The sequence below is a fragment of the Notamacropus eugenii genome, chromosome 5 (genome assembly GCF_028372415.1).
Source record: "Notamacropus eugenii isolate mMacEug1 chromosome 5, mMacEug1.pri_v2, whole genome shotgun sequence".
NCBI classification, from domain to species: Eukaryota; Metazoa; Chordata; class Mammalia; order Diprotodontia; family Macropodidae; genus Notamacropus; species Notamacropus eugenii.
In genome coordinates, this window is record NC_092876.1 from 68,498,107 (window position 1) to 68,519,619 (window position 21,513).

General features: G+C 49.3%; 1 protein-coding gene across 1 annotated transcript; it reads left to right on the forward strand.

Annotated features, from left to right (window-relative positions):
- Positions 1–11,720: 11,720 nt before the first annotated feature.
- On the forward strand, positions 11,721–14,792 carry GPR3 (G protein-coupled receptor 3). Its single transcript, XM_072609519.1, has 2 exons — positions 11,721–11,891; positions 12,658–14,792. Exon 2 carries the CDS (start codon positions 12,666–12,668, stop codon positions 13,638–13,640), a length of 975 nt encoding a protein of 324 aa, XP_072465620.1. The 5' UTR covers positions 11,721–11,891; positions 12,658–12,665; the 3' UTR covers positions 13,641–14,792.
- Positions 14,793–21,513: the final 6,721 nt, after the last annotated feature.

A 21,513-nucleotide genomic window follows, 5' to 3' on the forward strand; every position in this document is an offset into this window, starting at 1 on the left:
TCGTTAGTTCTTATGTGCAAGGGAGCTTGGATAGATGGCAGGGTCAAGTCTCTGAAGGTAGGGAAGACCTGGACATGTTTGTAGACAGCAGAGAGGAAGTTGATAATAATATCAAGCCTTTATATAGTGCTTTACAACTCCTCCTTTTCTCCCTTTATCCTCACAATCCTTACCTGTGAGGTAAGGGCTATTATTATCCCCATTTTATGGAAGGGGATTCTGAGGAAGACAGTGGTTAAGTGACCTGCCCAGGATCACATCACTAGGAAGTATCTGAAGTCAGATTTGAACTCACGCCTTCTTTACTGTAGGTCCAGAGCTGTATCCACTTCCCCAACTAGCTGCCTCAGATGAGGAGGTTAGGATAAAATATGTTTGACTGATAAAGAGAGTTGAGGATGGAAATGAGATGATCCAAGGAGCCCTATTGGGATGGAGGGCTCTATTGGAGGGCTGGAAGTGATGGCACTGCGGGCACAAGGAGAGAGGGTGGCTTTGGAGAGAGGAGCCACCTTTTCCTCAGATACAGAACCAAACAGGGGAGATGAGGAGATGATTTCGTGGGATTTCAAGGTATAAGGTAAGGGGGCTCAGGATGGATGGACTCTGTTTGGGGAAGGGAAACTTCTGCTGAGAGAAAAGAGGTGGAACCAACTACAGGAGGGGCCAGGCTGCAGAGATGCCCAGGGCTGGGGGGTAGAGGGAAGGAGGAAGGGATGTCCCAGCAGCTGAGGGTCAAGTGAGCTCAGATAATGACAAACAAGAGTGGACTAGGCTGCTCACTGTGTGACTTCCCATACCTGTGTGTAAAGTTGTGTGACTTCCCATCAGTGTATGTGAAGGGGTGTGACTTCCCATGACTGTGTATAAAGTGGTATGACTTCCCATGACTGTGTGAAATTGTATGACTTCCTCCATCAGTGTGTGTGATTGTGTGACTTCCTCCATCAGTGTGTGTGATTGTGTGACTTCCTCCATCAGTGTGTGTGATTGTGTGACTTCCCTCATCTTTGCTCAGCAGGATGAGAATAGGAGAAAAGAAAGTCGAAGGTGCAGGGTAAGTCAAGCTTTAGATTTGACAAGGTAGGCCCAGGGGAAAAGGAAGATTACAACTTAGCCCAGGTCTGGTGGAGTGGGCAAACAGGGAGGAATCATCCATTCCAAACTGGAAGGAACCTAAGGGGCCAGCCTGTCCAATTTATAGATGAGTACACTGAGGGTTTGCCCAAGTACTTTGCCCAAGGTCATTCAACTACTATCAGAAGCAGGATTTGAACCAAGGTCTTCATGACTGCAAGCGTATCATATTGACTTTACAATCCTGCCTCTCCATGGAGGGAATGAAGGAAAGGGTGAAAAATAGGGTTAGAAGGGATAAGCTAAAAGGTAGATGAAAGGACAGGAGGTTGTAGTCAGGGAGAATTTCCAAAATGACGGATCCTAGAGGAAGAAGAGTTAAAGATGGTGTTGAGATCAAGGGTCTGTGTGACTGAGGAGGAGTGGAGGTCCAGGCCATGGGAGCTGGGAAAACTGGAGAACTGGGAAAGCGCCATGTTCACAGGAACGTCAACGTGTACTTCTGTAGTGGGGAAACAAGAGTGGAAGAGACTGGAAGCCCACTAAAGACATATCAAGGGACAACGAAAGGACCCTGCTCCTTCCTTTGGAGCATGCACAGACACCCTGGTTCTGTTCAGCTGACCATGTGATGAAGACACCAAATGTTGACCGACTGGGAAGCCAAAAGCCAGAACTAGGGCATGTCAAAAAGGCACAGCTAAGCAGCCAAAGTGAAGGGATCACTGTCCTCTTACTTCCCCATAGAAGGGATTTAAGGGAATCTAAGAGAAGACACATGCTGGAAGCCTTTGGATAGGAAGAGGTCTAGACCTAGTGCATCTGGGGTCAACATGTGGCCTCTGTTCTCTGCCCCTTGCCATTTGTCCTTTCCTGTTTCAGGGGAAGGACAGAGAGAATGGCTGTAATTTTGAGAACTTCCAAAGGTCAGGAGAGCGAGTCACCAGAGATCCAGGAGCTAGTTCCATGCTGGGATTTAATGGGGAAGCCAGATGGTGAGGAACAAAGTCTCAAGTGACCTTCCTGGCCCAGTGTAGCAGCAGTAGAGAGATGCAAACTGATTTATCCATTAGTCATGCTGCGTTTGGAAGAAAACTTTCTGGGGAGAGAATGCTACATGGAAACCCTGTGAAGTGAACCCACTGGCCCCAGGGATTGAGGTAGTAGAGGGGAGAGTGGGGGGTGGGGTAGAAGGGGTAGATTTCTGTTCTTGTTTCCTCTTCAAGGTAAATATCTTTTGGTAAAATCCAATTGTGTTAATTAGATGGAAAGAAGAACACTAATTACTGGTGGCTAAGAGGGGGGGAATGGGGCTAAATTATAGCATTAGAGAACCCCCATTCCCTCTGGGCTAGAAGCCTGAGGGTTAGATGTGTCAGATATAATCTGGGAGAATGAGTCCAGAGCAGGATCGGAGAACCTATGGCCTCAAGGCCTCAAACCTGTGGCCCTCTAGGTCCTCAAGTGCCACCCTTGGACTGAATCCAAACCTTTATTAAGGTATTGCTGCATTTACTCAATACTAACTCTGTGCCAGGGGCTGTGCTAGTCACTGGGACTACAAAGACAGAAATGAGACAATTCCTGCACTCGATACACAGCGAGATAATGAGACCCTTGACGGCAAAAACATTCTTTTACCTTTCTTTGAATCCCCAGAACTTATCACAGTGTCTGGCACATAGTAGGCACTTAATATATGCTTACTGAGTAAATTAAGGGGATCCATATGAAATGAGTGGAGAAGTAGGTAGGAGCCAGATTATGAAGGTCTTTAGGTACCAAACAGAAGAGTTTGTCCATTTGCCTAAGTTCTGGTAGAACTCAAGGATAGAACCCTAAGGGAGGCTCATAATTTAAGGCTAGGAGAGGGACTAGGGAGCCACTGAAGATTTTTGAGCAGGAGAGTTAGATGTAGGTTTAGGAATACTGATCCGGTAGTTGGGTAGAAGATTGATTGGAGAGGGGAAAAATCAGGAGTAGGGAGGTAAATCAGGAAGCTATTACGGGACTATAGTCCAGGAGAAAAGTGATTAGAAACTGAACAAGAGTGAGAGCTGTGGGAGGGGAGAGAAAGGTCTGCCTGGGGTCAAATCTCAGCTCTAACGCTTGCTAGTTTCCATGACTTTGGGCAAGTCACATAGGCTCTGTGCCTCAGTTTCCTCATCTGTAAAGCAAGGAGGTTGGATCACATGGGAGATGTTGTGATTGTGGGGTTAATAATACAGGAATGAGGAATAAAGAGAGAAAAAGAGAGGGAGGAGAGACAGAGAAAGATAGATGGAGAAGAAGGAAGAAAGAAACAGATTTTTACATATTTGACACAAAGAGAGAGGGAAAGAGGAAGAGAGAGACAAAAAAGCAGAGAGGGGGGAGAGAGAGAGAGAGACAGAGAGAGAGAGAGAGAGAGAGAGAGAGAGAGAGAGAGAGAGGAAGAGGAAGAGGAAGAGGAAGAGAAAGAGGAGGTTTGGTTTCAGACACATTGACAGGATTCCTGGGCTTTGGTTTCTGTGTAAATTAAATGAGGGGGCTGGCCTAGTCCCCTTAGTTCCAAAAGGGAATTACTTTAGAGATCATCTTGTTCAACCCCTTCATCTTACAAAGAAAATAAATGAGCCCTAAAGTGATTTGCCCAAAATAACTCAACTACTAAATAATTCAAGTGGGGATTTGAACCCAGGTCTTTTGTCCCCTTCCATTCTTCTCTCTTCCTCTGGCTCCAAGAACTCAGAGGATAGAGTGGAAGGAGAATGTGCTCCTCCTCCCATTTCTCTGGCATAGAGAGAGCTCTTAGGAACTCTCTGTCCAAGCCACAATCCAGAGTCCTGTCTAGCCTGAGAGCACAATGGCGACTGTCCACAGTGAGATGACACCTCAGGCCATGTTGCAGCTCAGGATGACTGAAATCTCTAGTTCTTGATTCTGCTAAATCCTATGGCTTTATCTTGACTCCGACCTTAACTCATAGTGCAATACTGCACCTTGGTCCTGGCTCAAACCCCAACTCTGGTCTCTCATTTAATATACAAGAGAACTAAAACCCAGGAAATCAATGAATCTATGAAACCAGACTCATCTCTTCCTTCCTTCCTTCCTTCCTTCCTTCCTTCCTTCCTTCCTTCCTTCCTTCCTTCCTTCCTTCCTCCCTCCCTCCCTCTCTCTCTCTCTCTCTTTCTTTTTCCCTCTCTCCTTCCCTTCCCTCTCTTTTTCTGCTCTTGAGCTAGCAGGCTAGAAAGGGGAAAAGAGACAGAATGCCTTGGGTCCCAAGACTTCCCAATATCCAGCTCTGTGGAAGGTGGTTTGAGAAGCCCAAGTCAAGGCCTTCCAAGCCCCTCTCCTAGGTTTGGGGGGAAGGGTAACAGTACTTTAGTCAGGGAAGGGGAAGGTTGAGTGAGGGAACCATGTTATGTAATGCACAGAATGTCAGGTTTGAAGTTTGAGTTCAAATTCTGTTTCAAACAATGACTAGCTCTTGTGAACATAGATGAGTCACCTTCTCTGAGTCTGTTTTCTTATGTGAACAATGGGGATAAAATCTGACACCTAAGGACTACAAGTGACACATTGTATATACCCCTTGAGACCTTTGGGGGCACTGAACTGGGGCAGAGTGATGGGAATTTCAAATCATCAAGTTGGCTTCTGTAAGTCTATGGAAGATCAAGAAGTAACTATATTAATTATATCTATGGAGGAAATCTAATATTTGAATTATCTACCTGGTGGTGACTTATACAAGCCATGGGCCAAGAGGCCTCATGTTATGGCCATACAAAAGGTTGCAGTTTCCCCACTGACCATCAAAGAACACAATTTACAAATGCCAGTAGTTCTTAAAGTATGGTCTAGGAGTCCCTGAGGGGGGACCACAAAGTCAAAATTACTTTCATAGCAATAATAAGATATTTTAATTTCAAATATGGTTTGTATCAGTAGCTATAACCCACATAATCAAAAGCTCTTGGAAGTTGTTTATTGAGTCATTTCAGTTGTGTCTGACTCTTTGTGACCCCATTTGGGGTTTTCTGGCAGAGATACTGAAGCAGTTTGCCATTTCTTTCTCCAGCTCATTTTACAGATGAGGAAACTGAGACAAAGAAGGTGAAGAAACTCGTCCAGGGTCACACAGCCAATAAGTGTCTCAGGCCAGATTTGAACTCATGAAGATGAGTCTTCCTGACTCCAGGCCCAGGACTCTGTGCACTATGGTGCACCCTAGCTGTGCCCCTCAATAATTTCTAAGAGTATTAAGGGGTCTTCAGGCCCCTGGACTTACTCCTTCCTCAACTCTCCTTTGCTCCCCACTCACCATCTCCCCCCACCCCAATCACGGTCACCATTAGATTGTAAACTCCTTGAGTAAGATGTTGATAGCTTATATTTGTATCCTTAGCGCTTGGCACATAGTAGGTGCTTAATATTTGCCATTCATCATTCAAATAATTAGCTGACATTTAACAACTTTTGCTAGTTGGTTTCATAATTCAAGCTAAGGGGTGATTTAGAATAACAAAAATATGAAATCTACTGTCTGCACCCAAGTAGAATACCCTCACCCACATCTGAAGCATCTTCTCTCAGATGATAATCCCTCCCTGAGACAGGACACATGTATTCAACATATTATGGCCACATCATTTATTGAATGTAGCAAAAACACATGAAATCCTTTGTCTCCAACCATCTCCTAAGCCTCCTCCTGCTTGTCCTCCCAGATCTTAAGGGTTGGGTTGGGGTGGAGGCTGCTCACAGTACCCATCCCTGTTACAGAAAGAAGAGGTTGCAGGTTGAGGACTCTTATCTCAGGATCAAAGACTGTGAGCAACAGGGAGCAGGAGAAACACGATGTGAGAGAGTCATCATTTTCTTCACCCCATCAGCCAGTGGGATTTTCAATAACTGCCAGTCACAGCCATTCTGGTCCTATCTCTCAGCTCCAGGTTCCCTCCCTAGCCCCACAACCACATAGGTCAGGATGAGGCTACCATAACTAGCTTGGTGGAGAAGGGAGGTAGTAGCCCAGGCCAAAGGGGACCCCTGCTGTTTTTCTCCTTCTGATATAAGAACATGGAGATCTTTGGGTGCCTTAGGTTCAAGGTCTCAGCTCTTTCTCTTGTGGCCTGGTGCAGTAGCAGAATCTTGGGCCTCAGCCGCTTGGGGCCACCATGGCCATGAAGTTTCAATCCCCTAGATTCTGTCTAATGGCAGTAGCTATGCATTCACCATCCTCTATGAGGCAACCATGGAGGAAAGAGACTCCAGGTCTGTATGGATGCATACAGATCCTGATACATCTCTGTCCTATTATGTGGCTTCTGGTCTCTTGTGAGGGGCTCTTCTGTGTAGTCCTACTTACCTGCCCTCTCTGTTCTGCAAAGGATCAGGAAAATTTTCCTCTTGGTAGCAGTTCACAAACTTTACTCTCCCTGTCCCCCTCTGTGGGAGAGCATCTGAGGGCCCTTGAGTCCCCACAGAAATGAGGACTGGCATACCGTACAACTACCTGCCTCACGTGGTTGTCACGAGGAAAATGCTTAGCAAATCTTAACACTGAAAGAATGTGAATTACAATGGCCAGCAAGAGAGCAGCAGAGAACATGGATAAACATACACAGACTTAAACATACGGGAGGACACAGATGCAGTCATACACACGGGCAGATGACTCACCCTTGCACAACCCATAACACTGGGCATATATAGAGGAGTTCTGGATTTGTAATCAGGAAGACTGGCTTCAAATCCTTTCTTAGAGACTTGGTGTTTGTCCTTCATTCTCAAAGAGGACCATGACATCAAGATGATGACATGGCTTGCAGTTGACTCGGATTTGAGTGAGGGAGGGCTGTGCAAGGTCACCAACCTCACTTTCTTCTCCTGAGCCATCTGGGTCCAGTGGCTTGATATTCATCACAACAACTGGAGCTGGCCCAGGATGCAAGGTGAGACCCTGGCCCTTTTAGGCTTGGAGTGAGATCATTTCTAGAAGATGCTACTTACACCCTGGCTGTCCTCCTCCTCCCCTTCCCAGCAGATCTCAGACTTGGCCCCCTGGGAAGCTGTGAGCTTTCAACCCTTATCTTGTTGGAAACAGGCATTCCCATCATTTCCTGGCCATTTCCAAACCAGGCTGGTGTGGCTGCTGTACTCCACCCCCCAGCTCCCATTTGTTATTACTGTTCAGTCCTGTCTGACTCTTTGTGACCCCATTTGGGGTTTTCTTGGCAAAGATACTGAAGCGGTTTTGCTATTTCCTTCTCTAGCTCATTTTACAGAGGAGAAAACTGAGGCAAATGAGGTCAAGTGATTTGCTCAGGGTCACAGGTAGGAAGTGTCTGAGGCTGGATTTGAACTCAGGTCTTCCTGATTCCAGATCCAGTGTTCTATCCACTGTGCCACCTGTCCACCATTTATCCCCATTTAGCTTTCCTGTATGTTCTGTCTTTTCTCCATTCAAATGTAAGACTCTTGAGGGCAGGGATGGTCTTGCTTGTTTATAATTAGACAAAATGCCTTACACATAGCAAGTGCTTAACATTTATTCAAATACTAGCTGCCATTTTAATCTCTCTGGGCCTCGGTTTCCCCATATGTCAAATAGGGATAATAATAGAACCTATCCACAAGGTTGTTTTAAGGACCACAAACACACTTAAAGTTCTTTGTAAACTGTATCAGTTATGCTCATTTACGGTCATTATAACTCCTGCCTGCCCCATTGCCCCCTGGAGAGATATTACTCCTCTGGGAATAGAAAGCTACCCACCCCAGTCATCTGCCCTTTTGTCCTCCCCAGCTCCCCAACCGCATATAGGTCAGTGGCTGAGATTGTGGTGATCACTGGTGGGGAAGGGAGCTAGCTGGTGACCCAGGACCAAGGGGCCACTCCTGTTTTGTCTCCTTCCGGCGCCCCGTCCCCAGAGACTAAGGCTGAGCCCTGGGACAACAGGAAAGGGGAAGGACTCAGCCACTTCTGGGACAGCTGAGAAGCTGTGTGGTGTGAGAAGGTAGGGAGACGTCATTGGAATGAGTCTCCTAAATGCTAGGAGGGTGAGGGGGGATTCCTTTTTGCCCCCTCCTCCTCCTGTTTCCTCATTTCCACATAGAGATATCAAAACGAGTAATGGCAGAACCTGGAATCTTTAGAATCAGGATTCCCCGTTCTCACGCTTTTCTCAGCTGCTATCCACCCTTTTCCCATCGCTAGCTCCTTCGGGGAAGTGGCCTTTCCCTCCCTTTCCCCAACAACACTGGCTTTCCAAGACCATGAATAATTGAGTCCCTGAAATCCTGCCCAGACTAGGGGCCAAGGAGAGGAAGGGAGGAAAGGCAGGGACTTTTCCACTATTATCCAGAGTGCAGGTGCCAAGGGGGGGTGATGTCACCAGCAGTATCCCCCCCAGTATCTGTCAGTTCCATGACTCCCCCCTCCCTCATGCAGCATTGCCTGATGCATAATACCACCCCAGAAGTTCATCGGGGGTCACTGCCACGGCCCTTCTGGGGTGCTCAGCAGCTGTTTCATCTCAATTCTACAAGCATCTCAAGAGTGCTGTGGGACTTTCAATCAGAAAGCCCTGGGCTCAAGTCTTCCCTGTGCCAGGCCCTGGAGGATCAAACCAAGACAGACCCTGCCCTCCAAGAAATGACATCCTAAGGTGGATAAAACTAGTCCATAGATAAGAAAATGTAAAGTAGCCGCAAAATTCAGAGCTAGATGGGACATTAGAGGTATTAGTCTAACTCTAACACCTTCATTTTACAGATGAGGAAACTGAGGCTTGGAGAGGTCAGAGTGACTTGCTAAGGGTCACAGGTAATAAGTGTCAAGGGGAAGATTTGACTCTATCTTCCTGACTGTGGGCCTAACTTTAATCCATAGTGACCCCCCTTCCCCTTCAGGATCAGGCAAGGACTTATGTAGAAGGGTGCTGGGGCTGTTGGAAGGGTGAGGAAGGAGAGAAGCCTGGGAGAACAGCCCAGGCACCCTGTATCCCCACTATCATGATCATATTGTCACCCCGTGACTGGCATCACAACCCATCAACCCTCCTTGATGTAGCGTCCCCCACCTTGGGAACTAATCAGGGACAGCAAAGCAGAGCAGCAAAAGTCACAGGATTATGAAATTTGGAGCTGAAATCACGCAAGCCTGCATCTGACCATATCACTCCCCTCTGTGATGATGGGACATCATTTCCTCCCTCTGGTCCTGAGATCTCTGGTCCTGGAATCAGAAAGACCTGAGCTCAAATTTGGTGGCCTCAGACACTTCACAGCTGGGTGACCCTGAGCAAGTCACTTAACCTCTTGTCTGCCTCAGTTTCCTTAGTGTAAAAAGAGCATAGTAACAGCACCTAACTCTCAGGGATGTTGTGAGGATCCAATGAGATATTTGTAAAGTTCTTTGTACAGGGCCTGGTACACAGTAGACACTACATAAATGCTTTTTTCTTTTTTCCTTCCCCAAGTTGTAAAATAAGGGGATTGAACTAGATGACCTACGAGGTCCCATCTGTCTCTAGATCAATAATCCTAAGCCAACCCCTCTCATTTTATAAAAAAGGAAACTGAGTCTCATGGAGGTTAGTAAGCAACAGTCAAGATTCAAACCTAGGTCTTCTGGGGAAAAAAATCCAAGGCTCTTTCCACTATCCATATTTGCCTCCCAACAGTCCATATACCTGTTCTGGGACCTGAGTTCTAGTCCTAGTTCTATCACTTATTAACTCAGTGACCTTGGGGAAGTCACTTCTCTGAGAGTCCTCTGTAAAATGGGGAAAATAATACCTGTTCTATTTACCTTTCTGGAATGTTCTATGACACAAGATAATGTGTGTAAAGTGGATGGTGAACCTTAAAACTCCTTGTAAATATCAATAATTATTCTTTCTTTTCCCTCATCTGTAAAATGACTTGTGAGATTCATTCTAGCACTAGTCATGGTCAATCAGGATCAGCACTTGTGGGCCCCACTCGGCTCTCCCGGCCTGGGACAGGGACAGAGACAGGGGAATCTGCCCAGAAGCTCCCTTCCATTTCCCATCTCAGCCTTTCCTTTACCCTAATCCTACCCTTTATCATGTCCTAAAATCATGGCCTGGGCTTGGGAGACCTGGATTCGAGTTCTGGCTATCTGCTCACTTGTTCTGTGAACTAGGACGAGTTGTTCCTTCTTTCAAATCCTGCTCATTCTTTTGTAAAATGACAGGGTTGGAACATGACATTCTATGTCCCAAGGTTCCTTCCAGTTCTCATCTTCTATGCTTTAACATTTTACATTCTAAGATTCCTCTCAGGCCTGATATTCTGTGTTCTAAAGCCCCTCCCAGCCCTGACATCCTGTGCTCTAAGGCCCCCCCAGCTCTGGCACCCTGGGTTCTAAGGACCCTCCTGGTTCTGACCTCCTGGGTTCTAAGGGCCCCCCGGCTCTGGCACCCTGGGTTCTAAGGCCCCCCCGGCTCTGACCTCCTGGGTTCTAAGGCCCCCCTGGCTCTGACCTCCTGCGTTCTAAGGGCCCCCTGGCTCTGACCTCCTGGGTTCTAAGGCCCCCCTGGCTCTGACCTCCTGGGTTCTAAGGCCCCCCGGCTCTGACCTCCTGGGTTCTAAGGGCCCCCCGGCTCTGACCTCCTGGGTTCTAAGGCCCCCCTGGCTCTGACCTCCTGCGTTCTAAGGGCCCCCCGGCTCTGACCTCCTGGGTTCTAAGGCCCCCCGGCTCTGGCACCCTGGGTTCTAAGGCCCCCCGGCTCTGGCACCCTGGGTTCTAAGGCCCCCCTGGCTCTGACCTCCTGGGTTCTAAGGCCCCCCTGGTTCTGACCTCCTGGGTTCTAAGGCCCCCCGGCTCTGGCACCCTGGGTTCTAAGGACCCTCCCGGTTCTGACCTCCTGGGTTCTAAGGCCCCCCGGCTCTGACCTCCTGGGTTCTAAGGGCCCCCCGGCTCTGACCTCCTGGGTTCTAAGGGCCCCCCGGCTCTGACCTCCTGGGTTCTAAGGGCCCCCCGGCTCTGACCTCCTGGGTTCTAAGGGCCCCCCGGCTCTGGCACCCTGGGTTCTAAGGCCCCCCGGCTCTGGCACCCTGGGTTCTAAGGCCCCCCCGGCTCTGGCACCCTGGGTTCTAAGGCCCCCCGGCTCTGGCACCCTGGGTTCTAAGGGCCCCCCGGCTCTGACCTCCTGGGTTCTAAGGCCCCCCGGCTCTGGCACCCTGTTCTAAGGTCACCTCCAGCTCGGCCATTCCCCGGGCCCTTGGCATCTCTGACACTGCACCGTAAGGTCACCTCCGGCTCCGACCCTCCCCTCTCGCTCTCAGGCCACGTTCTAGGTCTCCCCCAGCTCTGACGTCCTGGGTGCCAAGGTCGCCTCCGGCTCCGACCCCGCTGTCTCCCCATCCCCGTCACCTAGCCGCGTCACTCGGCCGCACATCGCCGTCCCTCTCCCGCTCCACCTGCATCATCCCCATCCCCGTCACGGTCCCGCCCACGCCCCCCGGCCCCGCCCCCCAGCCCCGCCCGCAGGCCGGCCCGCAGAGGGCGCTGCCTCAAGGACGGAGCGGGAGGGGGCGGGGCTGGGCGCTTTTTATGAATGGGCAGCCGCCGGCGCGAGGCCTCATTATCATGCCGCGCGGCGCGCGCTGCGCCGATTCCCGCGAAGCCCATTGGCTGGGCCGGGCCGCTGACGTCAGCGAGCGGGCGGCTCAGGGCGGGGCCCGGCGCGGGTGAGTCACGCCGCTCCGCTAGGCGGGGGCTTCGGTGACCCGAGCTTAGACCGCGGCCCGCGGCTGCAGCAGCGGACGACCCCCGGCCGGGGACCCCAGGCCTGGTGAGTGACGACCCCGTCCCTGAGACCCGGGCGTCTGGGATGCTGGCGTGTCGCAGGATCCCGGGCCGGCCTGGGCGAGCCGGGGCCAGCGGGGGCAGCCGAGGGGGGATCCCTAGGCTGACCGCGGGGTGCAGTGGGGGGTCACTGGGGCGGCTGGCACACGACCCAGGCGTCCGGCCAGGGAAGCACCCCAGGTGTTGGGCGGGAGACGGGATGGGAATTCAAGAGGGGCTGGGGGGTGCACGGTCCGGGGACACACAGGTCGGGGCCGGGGGGGAACCGGGGAATGGGGGTGCCTGGCCCAGAAACACCAGTGTGGTGCGAGAACAGGTCTGGTCTTAGAGCATCCTCAGCCCCGGGGGGGAGAGGGAGCTGCGAGGGGGCCGGAGGAGGGGACACCCACCCCTTAACTTCTCCTCTGATTACCTTAGGGGTCCCCAGGCTTCTAGGATGGCCTGAGTGTCAGGGAATCCCCCTTTCCTTTCTTGAATAGACTGGGGGGTTTAGACCCTGTTTTGTAATGAATTCACCCGAGGGGACAGCAGCTTGTAGGGAACCTCAGCAGGGGGTAATTCAGCTATTCCCTAAGGAAAGTAGAGAGGGGATGGCCCCCATGAGCATCAGGGCTCTGGTGTCCCTCAGAATCAGGGAAGAATTGGGCACCACCACTCCTCCCCTCCCCCCATGTAGTATCCCAGGTGTCAGAAGATAGCGTTCACCCCAGCCCTTTGGAACAGGACTCTCACCTAACCTTTTCTTCCGGCAGGTAGCACAATGCAGGGGGTAGGAGGCCCCCTGGATTGGCTGGCGCCAGGGAATGAGAGTGGTGTGGAGTCCCCACGGGACACCAGCCCAGCCTCCCCTTTGCCCCTCCCCACGGCTTGGGACGTGGTGCTGTGCATCTCTGGGACCCTGGTGTTCTGCGAGAACGCGGTGGTTGTGGCCATCATAGCGGGTACTCCGGCCTTCCGGGCTCCCATGTTCCTGCTCATTGGTAGCCTGGCCTCTGCAGACCTGCTGGCCGGCCTGGGCCTCATTCTGCACTTTGCCTCCAAATATTGCATTGGCTCCCCAATCCTGAGCCTGGTCTTGGTGGGAGTCCTGGTCACTGCCTTCACTGCCAGCATCTACAGCCTGTTGGCCATCACCGTGGACCGCTACCTGTCCCTCTACAATGCACTCACCTACTACTCTGAGACCACAGTGACAAGGACATATGCCATGCTGGTGTTGGTGTGGGGGGGCGCTCTGGGCCTGGGTCTCCTTCCCGTGCTGGCCTGGAACTGCCTGGATGAGCCAGCCTCCTGCGGCGTGGTGAGCCCACTGACCAAGAACCACCTGGTGGTCCTAGCCGTGGTCTTCTTCATGGTGTTTGGCGTGATGCTACAGCTGTATGCTCAGATCTGCCGGATCGTCTGCCGCCATGCCCAACAGATCGCGCTCCAGCGGCACCTGCTGCCCGCCTCCCACTACGTGGCCACTCGCAAGGGCATTGCTACCCTCGCTGTGGTTCTGGGAGCCTTTGCAGCCTGCTGGCTTCCTTTTGCGGTCTACTGCCTGTTGGGTGACTCCCACTCACCCCTGCTCTACACCTATCTCACCTTGCTCCCAGCCACCTCCAACTCTCTCTTCAACCCTGTCATCTATGCCTTCCGAAATCACGACATCCAGAAAGTCCTGTGGGCTGTCTGCTGCTGCTGCTTCTCCTCCAAGTCCCCCTTCCGTTCCCGCTCCCCCAGTGACGTCTAGTTCGGATCCCTTCCTCCTTCCGGCTTCTCCTCCTGCCCTCCTTCAGTTCTGTACCTTCAGAATGATGTGTCTTTGACAGTTCTATACCAGCCTCAATCTCCCCCCCATCCCCCAGCCACGTCCAGGCACAGGATTCTGCAGCTTTGGAATGCTTTGTCTGGTTGGGAAGGGTTCCTTCTCTTCCAATCCCATTCCTCCCCAGACCCCCCAGGCTCCAGCCAGTGGAGCTCTGGAAATGATGTGTCTTGAAGAGTCTGCTTCTCTCCCCACCCCCTTCCCTATGTCTTGGCTAAAACGCCAGTAAGTTTTGTGTGTGATGGGCCTGGGGAGACACTAAGTCATTGGGCCATCTGGAGAGAGACAGAGAATGAGAGCGAGGAGATGTATGTATATACACATACAAAGACCCTATTTATTTATTTATCTGAATATTTATTTATTTACGTATTTGTGATGGTGTATCTATTTATTGGGGGGAGGGATGGAGGGAAGGGACTCTGACCTTGCGAACCAATCCCTGTCACCCACATACCTTTGTTCTTTGGAAGGGGGTGGGGGGAAGGGGAGAGAAACCATTTATTTTGTTAATTTTGATTTTTTTAAACAAAGAAATAGATCAGAGACACCAGAGCCCCTGGTCTCCCCCCTTCACTCCCTGACCTCTCACCCTCCACTCCTGGGGGTCTGCAGAGGCGGGGGAAACACACCAGCTTCTAGGGGTTTATTTTTTTAAGCCGTCCTCCCAAGGAATGGAGAATTCTGGACAAATACCCTGGCTCCAGCCTTCTTTGGGGCTGTGCTGTCCTCTGGTGGCTACCAATGGGAACTGCAGCCTGCAGTGCCATGGCTTGACATGGGCATCTTCTTCCCTCTCCTTCCCCCCCCCCAAAAAAAATTCTTCTCTCTTCCACATCCACAGTGGGCAACTGGACTCCCCACCCTTCATGCAGGGTCACAGCCATGGCCTTGGCAGGGGAACTACCCTTTCACTGGCCCAGGGGAGGGTGGGCATGGGATGATATATCCCCACTCTTTGGCAGTCTTTTACCTTGGGTAGAGTACCCCCTTCCCAGTGCCTCCCACCCACTCCACCCCTCTCTCCCTTACCTTTCCCTGACCCAGACTCGAAATAAAAAAATAAGTTTGTGATAAGATACGCTTGAGTTCATGCCTGTCTGCTGTGGTGGTTGGTGGCAGTTGAGGGTTAGGGGGAAGAGAATGGAGGGAGGACTGGGAGCCCCATAGAGGAAAATTCAGCAGAAAGTGTGGTGGGGTTGGGTTCAGAGCAGAATGGGGCCTGCTGAAAGACCAGCTCTGTGACCAGCTGCAGTAGGTAATGGATGATGCCTAATCCTTGATGGCATTTTCAGCTGGGTTCCATTGTCCATCTGAGCTGTTCCCCAGACGTTGCCCACAGTCTGTCCTCTGGACCTTCTGGGAGACCAGAATCTCTACTGAGGAGGAAGGAAAGGCCCTGGGCTGTTCTGATGCTGTCTTTCGCTGGCCAATGTATCCAGGTGGAGGCCAAGCCCAAAGGGAACTGGAGTCTGGAGCACTTTACTTTCTAAGGATTTGGTACATAAGGCCTGATCATCCTGGGCCTCCTTATGACTAAGGGCCCCTATTGCAAAGTGACCCATTGGAGTTAGGCCTCAGCCTGGGACCAGCTTTGGGCTCAGGATGAGGGATTGGTTTCCATGGGGCTAGGGTCAGTTTTAGAAGTTGAGGAATCAGACAGGCTTTGGGCTCAATCTGCAGCCTGGGGTCGGGGTGGAGAACAGTAGAGCGAAGAGGGCTTATGGTTCATGTTAGATCTGGAGTCATAGGCAGCTTACTAAATATGGACAAGGAACATCACTTTCCAAAGCCTCAGTTTTCTTATCTGTGAAAAGGAGAGTAAAGACTTGTGAGCACCTCCCTGGAAGGATTACAGTGAGGAGTAAATGAATTAATTAAAGCTTAAAGCTTTAATAGCTTAAAATGACACTGAGACTTTTGGGATATCCTGTATATGTGAAGTATTTTGTAACCTTTAAAAGCACCATGTAGATGCCAGTTTAATTATTGATGTTCTTAATAATAATAGCTAGCATTTATATAGTACTCTTAGGGTTTACAAAAACACTTCAAATCTTCTCAAAGTAGGTGCTATTATCCCCATTTTACAGAGGAGACAACTGAGGCAGATAAAAGCTAAGTGACTTGTCACATAGCTAGTAAGTGTCTAGAGTGGAATTTCAACTTGGGTCCTCTAGACTGTAAGCCCACTGTTCTATCCAGCTGCTATTGCTAGAACTAAGTCCCCATCCTTTATCACAGGTACAGCCAGTTTAGGGCATCAGTCCATGGTCAGGGTTGATTCAGTCATTTTCAGTTATGTCAGACCCTTCGTGTCCCCATTTAGGGTTGTCTTGGCAGAAATATAGGAATAGTTTGTCATTTCCTTCTCTAGCTCATTTTATAGATGAGGAAACTGAGGCAAATAGGGCTAAGTGACTTGCCCAGGATCACACAGCTAGTAAATGTCTGAGGTCAGATTTGAACACAGGTCTCCCTGACAGCAGACTCAGCATCCCCTGAGGCACCTAGCTTCCGTGATTGTGGCAAGTCCTAGAGTGAGTCAGGGTGAAGGATCAGTTTGTGACCTGTGTTGATATGAGGGGTCAATCAAAGGCCAGTTTCAAGCTCAGGCAGTTTGAATAAATAAGTCAGCCCAGGGATGGAGCCGCTTAAGTGGACCCTGAGTTTAGGTGGCCAGTTCGTAAACAATTTAAAGGAGCTGATATTGCCAGGGTTAGTCTAAGGGAGGGTATGCCAGGCTGGAAATAGCACTGGACTTGAAGTCCAGAGATATCTAAGCTCAAATCTTGCCTCTGAAACTTACCAGAAAGGAAATACCTACTATGTGCCAGGTACTGTGCTTAGTGCTTTACAGTTATTGTCTCATTTGATTGTCACAACAATCCTGGGAGAGGTAGGGGCTGTTATTAATCCCATTTTACAGATGAGGAAACCAGCCCAAGCAGAGGTCACACAGCTACAAAATGTCTAACCTGGATTTGAATTTAGGTCTTCCTGACTTGGGACCCAGCTGAAAGATCTTGGACAAGTCACTTAAACACTCTGAGCCTCAGTTTCTACATCTATAAAATGGGGATAATAATACCCAAGAGACAGTGTGTCATGGATGCAGGGCTGGATTTGGAGTCAGGAAGACCTGGGTTCAGGTCCTATCACTGATTCTAGATAAAGTCATCTCCCTTCTCAGAGTCCTAGGCAATTCCCAAGGTGATTTCTAAGATTCCCTCCTAACTCCAAATCCCAAGAGCCTTTGATTAAGTGCAAAAGAATCAGACAATGTGGATTCAAATCCGGTCTTTGCCCCTTCTTATCTGCATGACCCTGGGCAAGTCACTGTCAGGACTTCAATTTCCTCCTCTGAAATGATCCCTTCTAGCTCAAAATCCATGAGCCTATGGACAAATGGCTAACTGCACCTTTGGAGAGAGTGCCTACACTGGAAGACCCTTGCAATGGACCTTGGGGTCCATTGAGAAAAATACCTGTAGTGCCCACTTTGCTCGACCATCATAAATCTCAAATGAGAGAGATCATGTAACTGTTGCAACCTTAAGGCACTGTAGAAATTTTACTTAATAATACCACCATAACAAGGCAGTTTAAGGTGGCAGAGCACCAACCCTGGAGTCAGGAGGACCTGAGTTCAGATCTAACCCCAGTCACTTGACACTTACTTAGCTGTGTGACCCTGGGCAAATCACTTAACCCTGACTGCCTCACAAAAGCAACCCATCGCTCTGATTAGCTGAATCTTTGGTCAAGATTTAGCTTCAGTGGTTGACCAATTACAAAGGTCCAATCTGAATTCAGGGTTTGGAGCTCAGTCTGTGCCCGGATTAGGTGATTGGTGAGGGCTGGTTTGAAGGGGGACATTTTTTTTTACCAGCATTAGGGGGTTCAGTTCAGGCATGGGATTAGGATTTCGTTTTTAGCCACTTGGCAGGGTGGGCTATGAATCTGTCTCTAGATTAAGGGTCAGTCTAGTGGCTAGGAATGGGGACTAGCTCTAGCACCAAACTTTGGATGCTTCTGCTGCCAGAATTGTCAGTCTGTGGTCAGGTGTTTGGTTTGGGTTCTTTTGGGGGGTGGGGTGTCAATCAATGACCAGAATAATGATTCCCTGAGGTCAGGTGAGGACTCTAGTGTGTGGCTGAGGTCAGAGGTGAATTTCTGGCCAGTTTTAGGGGGAGATATGAGCTCAGCCCTGGGCCAGGCTTCATTGGCAGGTTTTGGCTCTGCCAGGGGTCAGACTCTGAGAGAGATTAGGACTTATTCTGGGCCCTGGGATTGATGTTAGTCTATAGCCTCAGAATCACAGAATTTGCAAGGTGGAAAGGACCTCAGTGGCCATGGTAACCTACACATGAAAGGAATCCCCAGGATTACCTGACAAGTGTTCAGGCCAGCCCCTGCTTAGAGACCTTCAGGATGGGCAGCCTCCTCCTCTCCAGGCAGCCCATCCCCTTTTTTGATAGCACCAATGGTGAGAAAGCTTTTCCTGACATCATGCCTACATGTGCATTTTTGCATTGGGCAGGCTTGGGGCTCAAGTTGCCCCCTCCAATGACCTCCAAGTTGAGAGAGGAAAGAAAATGGCAGTTTGGCTTCATGGATCATTCTAGATTTAGAGCCATGGGAGACCCAGGTTCAAGGTCTACATATGACATTCTCACTGCTCTTGAGTCTGCTTTTGGTGCTGGACAGAACAAGCCTGATCCCTCTTCTACACAGCAGCCCATGTGGAATATGACACTGCTTGAAGAGAGCTAGGATAGCCCCCAAGCCTTCTCTCCTCTAGACTAAGCATGCCTATGTGGCGCCATAGTGGATAAAACGTCTGGAGTAAGGAAGACTTGAGTTCAACTCTAGCCTCAGATGCTTCCTCGCTGTGTGACCCTGTGTAAGTCACTTAACCCTGTTTGCCTCAGTTTCCCCAACCATAAAATGGGGATAATCAAAACACCTACCTCCCAGAGTTATGAGGATCAGATGGGGTAATATCTGTAAGTGTTTAGCACAGAGTCTGCCACATACTAAGAGCTATATACATGTTAACTGTTATTATTATTCAACCAACCCTCATGGGCTTAAGACCCTTTCCTATCCCGACTGCCTTCCTCTGGATGCTCTGTAGTTCTTCATCTCTTTTGAACTGTGGTCCCTAGAACTGGATGCAGTACTTCAGGTGAAGTCCAGCCAGGGCAGAGGACAGTGAGACGATTTTAGGGAGCCAATATCCAGAGGGAGCTTGGGGTCTGTCAGTGGCTTGGAAAGGATTCAGTCTAAGCCCAGCACTGGGGCAGGGTCTGGCTCTTGCCAGCCTCAGGGATCAGTTCATAGGCTGTTTAGTTGGCCATGGATGGATAGAGTCAGCCAGTCTATGGCCAAAATTTGAGCTTGACCTCATGGATACTTTTAGGAGGTGAGTCTGTTACCAAGATTTGGGCAAGTCTAGGGTTGAACCAACGTTCATGGCCAATTTTCATTTCTGTGGCCCTTTTTTTAAATAGCTAAAATGTGTCAGCCTATGGCAGAGGTCAACAGTCAGGCTATATAGGTCAGGTTGGGGATTGGCTGTAGGTAGATTGAGGTTTCAATCCCAATGAGAGGAAGGACTAGTTGAAGGGAGTCAAGCTAGGACCATGCTTCAGGGTCAGAAGACTGATCCAAGATGATTGGGCCATGGCCAACGTCAAGATTGAATGTGTACCTACTTTTATGGTTGGAGTTAAGGGTCAATCTGGATTTCTGTTGAGGGCAGGAACCAGGCTTCCAGTCACGCAGGTTCCCAACCTCACTTTGTCATCCGTGATTCTTCCTTCTCCCTCCCTCACCTTTCATATGTTGTCAGTTGCCAAGTCTTGTTCATTTGACCACCACATTTCTCAGATTTATCCCTTATGTTCCCCACATGTGATCACCACCCTCATTTGAGCCTTTATCGCCTCTTGCCTGGACAGTGGCAATAGATGCTGAATGGCACAAAGATATAAGGGATGGCTAATACACCGGATGCAAGGGTCAGCATCCAAAAAGATGCCTGATCAGGACTCCAGAGGACTCAGGGTGAAGTAGGCTACTCGCCTCCTAAGGTAATAGACTCAGAGGGCAGATTGAAATGGATTTTGGGGGACATGACCAATGATTGCTTGACTCTAGATGCCTGTAGCAGGGCTTTTATTTTGCTTTCTCAATGGAGGCAGGGCAGGGGGAGGTGGGATAAAGAGAAGGAGGGATAAAAAAAGGAAATTTAATTTAAATAATTTGAAAACAAAAAGATGTTGTCAGGCTAGAGCACTGGGCTGAATCTAATATGATGAAATTCAAAAGCAACAAATGTAAAGTCTTTCTTTGAGGTGCAAAAATTAATTTCACAAGTATAAAATGGAGGAAACGAGTAGACAGTGGTTATTCTGGGAAAAGATCTAGGGGTTTTAGTGAACCAACAGCTCCAAATGAGTCAGCAGTATGATGTGGCAGCCAAAATGCTAATGGGATCTTGAACTGCATTAAGGCAGGCATAGCTTCCAGGAACAGGGAAGGGATCACCCCACTGTACTCTGTCCTCATCTAGGCTATTGTGGTCAGATCTGGGTATTGTGGTTTAAAAAGGCCTTTGATAAATGAAAGAGTGTTCAGAGGAAGGCAGCCAGGACGATGAAGTCAATGACATATGAGGACAGATGCTTAGTCCAGAAAAGGGGAGACTCAAGGGTTCAAGACTCAGAGCTGTCTTCAAGTATTTCAAGGGCTGTCAGATGATGAAGAATTAGACTCATTTTGTTTGGCTTCAAAGTCCAGGACCCAAGACATTTGTAGAAATGTAGACTTGATGCCAGTGCAAACTCCCTGATAATGAGAGCTTTCTAAAGGTACTCTGGGCTGTCTGGGGAGGCAGTTGGTTCTCTGGTTTAAAGGGGAATGGAATGAAGTTAGTGAAGACTTCTCAGTGCTTAACAAAAAAAGGCTTTTAGTAGATGATTAGGCCTAAGCTTTGGCTTCCCAGAAATCATGTGACTTTTGGGAATATGAAACTTAAACTACCCCCCTTGGGTTGCCATATCAGTATAACACAACCCCCCGCTTGGGTTGCCACGTCAACATCCACATCAACATAATGTCTGTTGGTTATTCCACTGCTACCTTGTCCCCTATTCACAGGGTAGACAGTCGTGATTAGATTGTGAGCCAGCCTCCCAGTCAATGGGAGTAAAAGGTCGGGGGGCGGGGGGGAGATCTGTGTTAGGGCTATATAATCTCTATTTTTGCCTTTTGTAATTGCCTCTCTCTCCAGATTACTTATCAGAGGAGATGCCCTTTCTTGAGAGATCATAATAAAATCTTGCTGCTTTGCTTCTACCTTGAGAAGTCTTTGATTTTTATTTGAGTTTGTGGTCTCTGACCCACACAAAGGTCTTTAGGCAAAGGGTGGATGATTACTAGAAAAGAAGAAGAAGAAGGAGGAGAAGAAAAAGGAAAAGAAGAAGGAGGAGGAGGAGAAGGAGAAGGAGAAGAGGAAGAAGAAGGAGAAGGAGGAGAAAAGGAAGAAGAAGGAGAAGAAGAAGAAGGAAAAGAAGAAGGAGAAGAAGAAGGGGAAGGAGAAGGAGGGGAAGAAGAAGAAAGAGAGGGGAAGAGGAAGGAAGGAGAAGTGAAGGAAAAGGACAAAGAGAAGAAAAAAGAGGAGAAAGAGGAGGAAGAAGAGAGAAGAAGAAAGAGGAAGAGGAAGAAGAAGATGGAGAAGGAGGAGGAGAAGGAAAAGATTCCTTCCAAGTTTCAAGTATTGTGATTCTGT